Source organism: Rhopalosiphum padi, chromosome 4 (genome assembly GCF_020882245.1).
Source record: "Rhopalosiphum padi isolate XX-2018 chromosome 4, ASM2088224v1, whole genome shotgun sequence".
In the NCBI taxonomy this organism is placed as follows: domain Eukaryota; kingdom Metazoa; phylum Arthropoda; class Insecta; order Hemiptera; family Aphididae; genus Rhopalosiphum; species Rhopalosiphum padi.
The window spans coordinates 12,501,231-12,511,471 of record NC_083600.1 but is presented as its reverse complement, the minus strand read 5'-3'; the positions used below and the strand labels follow the sequence as shown (position 1 = coordinate 12,511,471).

The 10,241-nt window shown below is 34.1% G+C and overlaps 1 protein-coding gene across 1 annotated transcript; it reads left to right on the top strand.

Annotated features, from left to right (window-relative positions):
- The first annotated feature begins 843 nt into the window (after positions 1-843).
- LOC132929798 (protein charlatan) lies at positions 844-9,803 on the top strand. Its single transcript, XM_060995370.1, is given in 5 exon segments — positions 844-1,454; positions 4,666-5,921; positions 6,680-6,784; positions 6,786-7,027; positions 8,476-9,803. Coding segments are annotated over 4 exon segments (1,689 nt in total). The 5' UTR covers positions 844-1,454; positions 4,666-4,724; the 3' UTR covers positions 8,621-9,803.
- Positions 9,804-10,241: the final 438 nt, after the last annotated feature.

Genomic DNA, 10,241 nt, shown 5'->3' with positions numbered 1-10,241 from the left:
TATATTAAATCGTACATTAAAAATGTACCGCAATATCGCGTATTATGAATATCATATACGTTTCGGATATACTAGGTACTCTGTTTTGAAAACAACGTCACTTTTCTTGCTGAAAAAGAAAAATTTAAACAGTTTTTACCATTCTGGTGTATAAGTCTAACACGCGACGTGTATAACATACATCAGCATATCGCACATTGCGAGTCAAACGTGTTGCCGATATTTTCGTTCCTCCTGACAACCGTGTTCGACGTTTCACGAGTCACTGTATACAAACATTATAAACGTATCCACGCATTTAAATACGCAAAAACGTTTACACGAATCTCCTCCATCACGGGCAACTATACACAATATAAGCAATAACGAACCGTATATACCTTTGCTCCTATATAAAGTCAATATTTACTGTAGTCGTATATTCCTACTTAGGTTAACCGTCTACTGTTGACAATACGAGACGTATGTATATAGGTACTAACTATACGTCGTTATTATTATAAAATGCTTTCAAAATACGACAAGTAAAATATAGTAACGACCATCGATTTTGACGTGTAACGATTTCGTAAATCCGATTGTTTACGACAATTCTCGCCTTGAGTTGTAAAAAATACCGTTAAAAATTCTAACCCTTCCCCCCTCCTCCCACATATGTTACGAATGATACGGACGAAAACGTATATAAAAGCTCTCACGGTTGGCCGTTTGGAAGTGTCCTATTTGCAGGATTCGCGCTATCTGGCTGCGAAATCCAACGTGCTGGTCGCCGTTGGCAACCAAAAGCTGTAGCCGATCGAACGATTTTCGTAGCTACGCCCTTGCCCGCAAAGCTCTACACCTACCCCCAAGGCTGTGCAGTGTACACTCAGACCGCCTGCACCTCCTCTTCCGCCTCGCCCGGCTGCTGTTGCTGAGTCTGAGACCTAAAAAATTTATTAAAAAAAAAAAACAACTAAAAATCCCCACCTCCAGATCCATTGGTCGTTTTTTTTACCCGGTTTTTTTTTTTCAGGCGGTAAACGCAAAACCAAACCGTTTACCGTCAGACGGCGGATGTCCGTTGTTGTCAGTTATTGCCGGGTAAACGTACCCATCTACCGGCAGAGGGAGCTGTTGGACGACCACAATACTCTCTGTACACGTCGCAATGCATTTATTTAAGTCAATCATCATATACGTTTGTGGTGGTAGTCGTTTATTATCATTTCCCTGGGCGCGCGGTCATTTGTCGTGCCGTCGTCGTTATCCGCGTCACCACCATTCGGCCACGGTCGGCAATTGATCCAGACGCCGCGGGAACACGCCACGGCTTCTCTGCGATATCGGTACGTAACCAAGACGCGCATAATAACAATAATAATACACGACAACAACAACAACAACAACAACAACAACAACAATAACAACAAAAACAACAACATCGACGACGACGACGACGACAATATTATACGGTATTATATGATATTATGGTACAATTATTATTATAATAAATTTTATGGCAATAAATAATACGGGTGTGGGCCGAAAATTACTGTACCCACCTACATAACACACAGACCCATATGACGACGGCCGCAGCTGTATTATATAAGATATTACGGATGATTATTGGCGTGTCCGTTCGGGAGTATATAGTAACACGTGTATCCCCGTCTTCGACGCTTCATAAACTCTCCAGCTAACGGTAACACGCCTTTATTACCATATATAAATATTAAAACGATATATAACGATCTCGTCGTCATAATAATGCTGTGTAGCGTACCAGTGCCGCGTTATCACACAACAAGTGTGTACCGCGCGCGGTACGCGTTCGTTCCAGGTTTATTGATTATCACGATTTTGTATTGTATTCGACGTGACAGTCGAAGTGTATGATATTATTGCATTATTTAAATATGTCTTTATTATAATGTTAAGACATGCGTTGGCATAGATACACATTACAGCGCCCCCGAGGCAAAATATTTACGTCAGCCATATATAATAGGAATTAAACACCCATCACATTTATATTGATTAAATTTTAACCGTAATTCGTCAGCAAAATATTTGACAATCGTCTCGCCAGTACCCTTGTTACACGTGTAAGGCCTCCAAAAAAATGTATTCCCCGATCCCTGAGACAATATTGCCTTTGTAGCCTTGCTGTAGCTACTCCGCTGAAGACGTGGAAACAACTTGTTAATACGTATATCTTCAGTGGTGATGACATCGAAGGCTATAGTAATATTATTCATCGCTGTCTAGATCGATGATATAAAGCTTCTATACATTAAAAATATTAATATTATTATAGTTTATTCGGCGACGTCATGGGTGGTAGTAGGTACGTCGACAAATTCGTTACACGGCGCTTAGATAGGCAATTGTGCTACATTGATGTATAGGTAACCAAACAAATACTGATTGTGATGTAATAATAATAGTATTATGTAGGTATATCGTATTTTGTTTTAAGGAAGGTTTTCAAAATCGATATTAAATATACTCGCAAGCTATTGCGACGTAGGTCTTGACTAAACTACATGTCTGCACTAGTCCGTCATTATCCATTGAACATTTGCATTGGAAAATAAAAATCCCCGTTTAAAATATTTCTTTGTACTCTTTGTAGTATTTATTAATTATTATGCGATAGGAATAATTATTATATATTACCTAATAATATTTCTTATCACTGCTAAACGTACTAACTGAATTATTAACTTCCAATTGAATAGTACTTTACAATTGTACCCTATATATGGTAATTGATCTAGCATGATCATCCCCATTTTTCTTTAATAATGAATTCATTACAATTTTGTTGTTTAGAATACTTATGGAGGACAACATTTTTAAACACTTTAATTGTATATATATAAATATATAATTAATGATACCGTTTTCTTTTTTTTTTTTAAACATAAATATCATTCAATTCTTTTCTAAAATGTTAATCAAATTATTTATCAAAAAATGTTTGTGTACCTAAATCAAAATTCGGATGTGTGCTGATTTTAAAATGTTTGTATTTAATATTATTTTACTCTATCTCATTTTTAATTTGTAAAATTTTCCTAAGTATAATAAATACTAGATCCAATATTACATATTATAATATTTGATATTTTTAATGAATAATCCTCAGTATATATTATACATTTTAATAATTCATACACTACTCGATTTAATTTTAATAGGCAATATTTTCAAAATAAAAAAATAGCTTGGAAATAAACAATTTTTCTTAGAAAAAAAATATTATAATGCAAATATAATTAAAAATATGTATCTTAGGTAAATTTGAAAATTAAAAAAATCAGAATACCAATAAACTGATAACTAAAGAAAATAATAAGAGTGAACAGCATATGCCTACTTAATTACATTGTTTATTACTAATACCTAATATATATATTTATATATATAGTTAAAAATCGATTGTTATATTTAACGGCATTTATCACTAATTATCTCACACATAATCGATGTTATATTCAATTTGAATCCAATGAACTAAAACATTTTTGTATACATAATGAAATATTGATTTTTTTTTTTAATAAAATGAAACAATTGCCGAATGTGAAAATATAATATGTAGCCGTCAATGCAACGAATAAATTATTCTACGCATAATAATAATTAATAATTTTCAAATACTTTATCATTATATACAATAAAATAATGATAATTAAAAACCGTTATCATTTTATAGTTCCATCACTAAATAAACTTCCTAAACAATATGGCCTGTGTTATTTTTTCATATAAAATGTATGACGTAGGTTTTTATCTACAAGTGTACACATAATAAATAAATATAAAAAATAAAACGTTGTTTATTCTAGTTAAGAAATAGTTGAAATTTTGATACCTGATAGCATTTTATAGCAATAAAGTTAACATGGATAAAAGATACCTCTTTTAAAAACAGCATTACTAAAAGAATATTTGAAAAATAACATCTAAAACAAATAATAGAATATTATTCCAATTATTTTAAGTCATACACATAAATAATTAGTAATTATTAATGTAACTTTAAACTTTAAGGTATAATATTTATTAATTTATTTAATATAATTACTACTGTACTAATGATAACATAATTAAATTATATATATTTCAAATATATTCTGATAAATTGTATAAAGGGGTAGTAATATAGCATTAAAATAGACATTTTTGTGCTTAATTGCAATTATATTAGTTCTATCAAATAATCCAATTTTAATTCGTAAAATCATATAATATGTTATATCTAAATAAAATATACTCCTAAATTTCAATATCTTAGTGGTACAAGGCAAACGGGATAGAAAATTAGATTTATTTATTTAGATCATTTTGCAAAAGATGGAACAGATGTTTTATACGAATCAATTCAATATAGGTATCAGATATTTATAAAGATTGGCCATATATTATTAGAAGAATATCGTAATCGTATTAAAATGTACGTTAATCTATTTTTATTTTTTAGTTATTTAAATTAATTTATAATTATCTTCTCAAATGATAAGGACTAAGAAGTGTAAAATTTGAAACGTTGGCGATTGAAACGCATCAAAGTATACCTATAGTACTATGATTATTAATTTTACTACAACTTTCATAACTATGTACAACACAAAACAATATATATGTTTTAATGTTTCAAATATTTGAATTTAGGGTGACGCGTGCCCCGTACAACGATCCAGTTGGTGGAATTAGATGATAGGTAGCCCGCAATGGCAGATGTGCAAATGGATATTTACGAGGACATGTTCAAAGAAATTACGAAAAAAATTTACGGGCAAGATACATCGTCGTCTGAGGACAGGCAGTTTGCTGGTCAAGACGCGTACAAAATGGTGGAAGAGGGCTTGAGCATGATCGACAACGACGACGCGGCCGAGTCGTTCGTCGAACAATCGCAGCCCGAGGACGACCCGTGGGTGACCAGTAACGAAACGATCGCGTGGACTACGTCAAAAATCGGTAGCTACAACGTGGACAAGAAACTATTCAAGTGTCAGGAGTGCGATTCAATGGGCCTACTTTCCAGCGTGGCCGAACACTGGCTGGGCACACACGCCGACGTCAAGGTGTTCCAATGCCCACAATGTCCGTACGCGAGTGCGTACACAAAGTGCATCCGCCTGCACTTGGCCCGGCAACACAACGTGGTGGCTGAACACGGGACGCATCAACAAGCTGGCCGGAAGTCGTGGAAGGAGAGCCCAGTGCTCGAAGAGGTCACCAGCTACCTGGGCCGGTTGAAGGCAGCGGCAGACAAGGCGATAGCCACAGCCGCAGCCGCCACAGCAGCCGCCGCCGTAGCCGCATCCGCCGTATCTACGTCCGCCGAACAAGATGTCGCCGACGACGAAATGCGACTGAACGCGGCTGACACGGAAACGCAGACCGCTCAGAAGCGATTCAACTGCGCCCACTGTCCGTACGCCACTGACCGGCGGGACCTGTACACCAGACACGAGAACATACACAAAGAGGACAAACCGTTCCAGTGCGACATATGTCAGAAGCAGTTCAATCGGGCGGACCACGTCAAGAAACACTACACGCGCATGCACAGAGAACACGAGTACTGCTTGAGCCGAGTAAAACGCGATCCATTCGCCAAGTCGGCGGCCGCGGTACACCATCAGCAGAGAGTGACGCTGTACTCGGGCGACCCACCGCCGCTGGAACCGGAGACGCAGATCATCGTGTCCCGGCGGATCGACGAACAACCGCTGGCCACGGCGCCGATCATTACCACTAACAATTCCACCTTGTCCACTCTAGTGCTGGACGACCATCAACAACAACAGCAGCAACAACAGCAGCAGCAGACGGTCGTCAATATCGCCGTAGTCAATTTTAACGAACAGACCGGCACGCACACTATACAAATACCGATACCCACTAACCAGATAAAACCGGTGAGTTGTTGAATTTTGATTTTTTTTTTTTTATTGGACGTGTGCAAAAATCGTAACCCAACAAACGCCAACAACTATGTATTATACTCTGTCCGTCGAGATAACGCGCCATTGCGCGAGGATGCTCAGTAGAACCGATTTTAATCGGGTCCAGCGTGTTCCCTCACTGGACAGGGTATAATATAGTGGTGCACAAGTCCAGAGTTGTATAACGTAAACTGTATAATGCCTATATATTATGATGCATATTTAATACGCGTGCTAACTATAGTAACTGGTTATCAATGGATTTAGAATATTATTATTAATATAAATTAATATCTCTCTATTAAAGACACTGAGTGGTGGGTCAATCCATTGATAGCAGGTTGGATATCAAAATTTTAATTTTATACGAAGCTATTAAATAATAAATTATGTTGAACCAGATTAATTAGCATAACTCTTAAACAAAAAATGAGTTGGTATGTTAATGTATAGCATTACTATATACGTATCTAAATAATATGGGTAAAATACGTTTTCGTTTTGCATTATCTTTTTAAGTCTTGTGGTTATATGTTTATGATCATATCTACTTTGGCTAATAATTATTGTATTTGTATTCCGTTTTAACCGCCTAAGAAATTTTATAGTAGGACAAATTCTATATTACTAAACCGTTTAATGTCATAGCGTTCGTGTTTAAACTATACAGGCTTTACGACAACAAATAATAGTGATAACTCAATTAATAACCACGTGAATGTTCGATATAGGTGATGTTTGCGCCAGATACTATTCTGTCGGTGGACTCGGTAGTGCCGACGAGCACGGCGGCGATGACGACGAAACCGAAGGGCAAAGGTAGTAGGAAAAAAATACTTCGAGAAACGGTATTGCTGCACGTTTTGCCCGTGGTCGGGAGTCGACAATTGGTGTCTGAAACGCCATCTCAACACCCACATGAAACCGTATGAGTGCGTGTTCTGCGAGTACAAAGCGGCTAGGGCTGAACGATTGGCCACCCACGTGTTCAAAGTACACAGCAAACGAATGTGCTGCCGATGTTCGTACATTGCTCAGGACCAAGACGACCTGTATGCCCATCAATCCGAAAACAATCAGTGAGTTCCGTTTTCGATATTCAGAATGATCTTGCTTTGCAAAACAAATAGTTAAAATAGTGTATTATAATATCTTAACTTAGTACAGAGAAGGTGCAATGGATATAGTCCATATTACTAAGTCAAAGCATAATATTACATAATACAACTCACATGTAGATAAGTGTAAAAGTTATTGAATTTCCTAAATCCCTATCATTATTTTTTGTAATTGTTTCTGATCAGTTGATCAACATCGTGGATCTACAGCACATACCTACCCTACATAAACTGAGAATAGATAATTCACAACTATACTAGACATGATCAGTTGCGAAAATCTTCTGGAGCAGGATGGCATTCCACATCCCTCCCCACTCTAAAAAAAAATTAAATAATTTGGTGTTTTGGGTAGGTATACCTATGTGAATAACTTGGATCCTAGTAACTGGTAGAAGTTATATCTTATATAATTATTTTATAAATGTAAATATGTAATGTTATACGATTAACCAATCGTAATGATTAATGACGGTGGGTGAGTGACAACTGCCAACTGGTAAATTTCTAAGATTGACCTTCAAAAAAAAAAAATGATTCATACGATTGGACATTATGAATACATAGTGATAACTAAATAATAATTGAATAGCAACCTTTGCATAATGCTCTACATACTAGTCATACTACACAGTGGAAAACCTATTGGGGAGTTTTGTTCAATTATTTTATTTTACCGTATAGCCTAAATTGTTTAGGTTAAGTATGGTAAAATGTTCATTACACCACAGTGCCAGCACATTACCAACAGTGCTGCACACCAAATTTTCGTTTTGATGAAGGGGTAACATTAACTTATCCGCCCAACTTTTTATACAAAATTTCTCATAAGTATTGTTCGTTTACCAACTATAAAATATCGAAAATATATAATTATACTTTCCGTCCACTTTTTTATGATTAAGACCTCAAATCGTGTATACATATTAATATATTATCCAGTATCCACCTATAATTTGTATAAGTATTAATTATTTATAAGTTATAACTAATTACATAAATAAATATTATACCTATAATAATACAATATTGGCGGTGTAATAGTGTAGGTGACTGGGTCTAATTTGATTAACACGATGCGCTATATACCTGCTAGGAATATAATATATACTACCAAAGTTTGTGTAGTGCTCGATGCGGTCTGCGGTAATAATTACAAAATAACTACACAGTAATTATTATTCTACTACTATTTATAAGTCAGAAACTCAGAACTAATTAGTATAGGTAGGTATAGACGTATAGTACCTATATAGCCATGAACATAGTACATATAATGGCACGAAACCATATAATATTACGTTATTACATTCAAATATTCGATATATTATGTCTGAAACATTGTTATTAAATTATACTTACGTAATTACGTCATGTTATTTGTGTTAATATTGTTTTTTTTTCTTTAGCAAAAGCGTAAGGTCTCGTCGTACACAGACATCGCCAATACCGTCGTCGCCCGAACAATCCGAGGAAACTGCAGACAAAAATGACGTAATTGTCGTTTGGCCAATGACGGGCGTAACGGATTCTCAGAGTTCTATTCAAATATAATAATTAATTGAATCGATGTGCCAAAACGAATATTATTGTCTAATCGCATAGTTACAGGGATGAAATAAACTATCGATAGGCATGATACAACACACTATAAACCTCAACTGAGCATTTAGAATAAATAATTCGAATCTACATAATATATAATAATATAAATGACTCTCAAATTTAACTGTAATTACTTTTTAAGTACAAAATTGGAAGAAAAAATTGTATTATTCCCAAAGCCCAAAGGTATATGATAATTATATTGTGTATATATTATATAGTGAGAGATTAATATTATTCAATTTACTATTTTAACATATTTTAATGTTCGCGTAGCATCCCAAATATATATACTGCATTGTTATATAATATTGCATAGGTAGGTGTAAACAATATTATACTATATTTTAATACTGTCATCGTTGCCGATCGCGTCCGGCTTTCAGGTCGACTAGAAGTAGACGGAAAGCAAGGTACCTACTCGAATTAATTGAACGTAGCTACCACGCGTATTATGTCGAAGGCGTAGGTATAACGTATAGGTCTGCCCACTCAACTATTAATTACCATGTATTACATAATATAATTCACGTACCTATACATCAAAACGTCTATAAAAACATTATAATTAGCATACAAATAGGACTTTACAACATTTTTGAAAAAAAAAGCGATAAATGTAGAGTACCTATTGTTATAGTAACATAGGCCATTTAAAATAAATTATTAGCACAATTTCAAAATATAGTTATAGATATAGGTATATTAGGATTTATTTTAATTTTTACATTCGGGTAAAATGCGTAAATGTTTTATGATCAAAAAGCAGGTAACCGTTAATAAATATTAAAAATACCTATATACTACATAGGGTATACTAAACAAAATATAAATTCGAAGGAATTTCGGTTGAAATACCTGCTAAATCTTACCGTAAAACTACCTAATACCCATAGTATATTTCTATAATATTTGTGTGTTCTAAATTCGATATCCATAACCGAACCAAAAAATAATTAATTTAATTGCATATGCCACATACCTATTATTCACTAATCAAATTATTAATTAGCTAATACAATTTTGTTCCATTAATTTTTATATTTATATTTAATTGTTAAAGATTGTTGTAACATTGGTTGTTAAGCTTACAACAAAAATCATATTATAATTATAATAGTTACAACATTTATATTTATTTTATTTAAGATTATGTTTTAAAAATTTCTCGCAGGGTCTTTTTTGCCAGTATTTTGATATTTTAGGATTCAAACTAATAAAAATGATTTTACATAATTTTCATAAACTTATGTCTATTCATAACTAGGTAGGTTTCTAACTAACTAGGTACCTAACTTTCTTGAATTATTTTACAAAACTTTTAAAGTTTTAAAGGTAAATAAGTAAGTAGGTAGGTATCAAAAAAAATACTGTAATATAGTTGAATACTACCTACAGTCACAAAATTACATTACCTACCTATCTACATTTATTGCTAGGCCTCTACTTTAAATTGTTATGCCTAATTTAAAACTCAACAATTTTAAAATTTTACATTATAAGCAATGAACAATGATTATATACTATAAATTTTTTAGTAAACACAATTTGGATCTATATAAATTCTCCT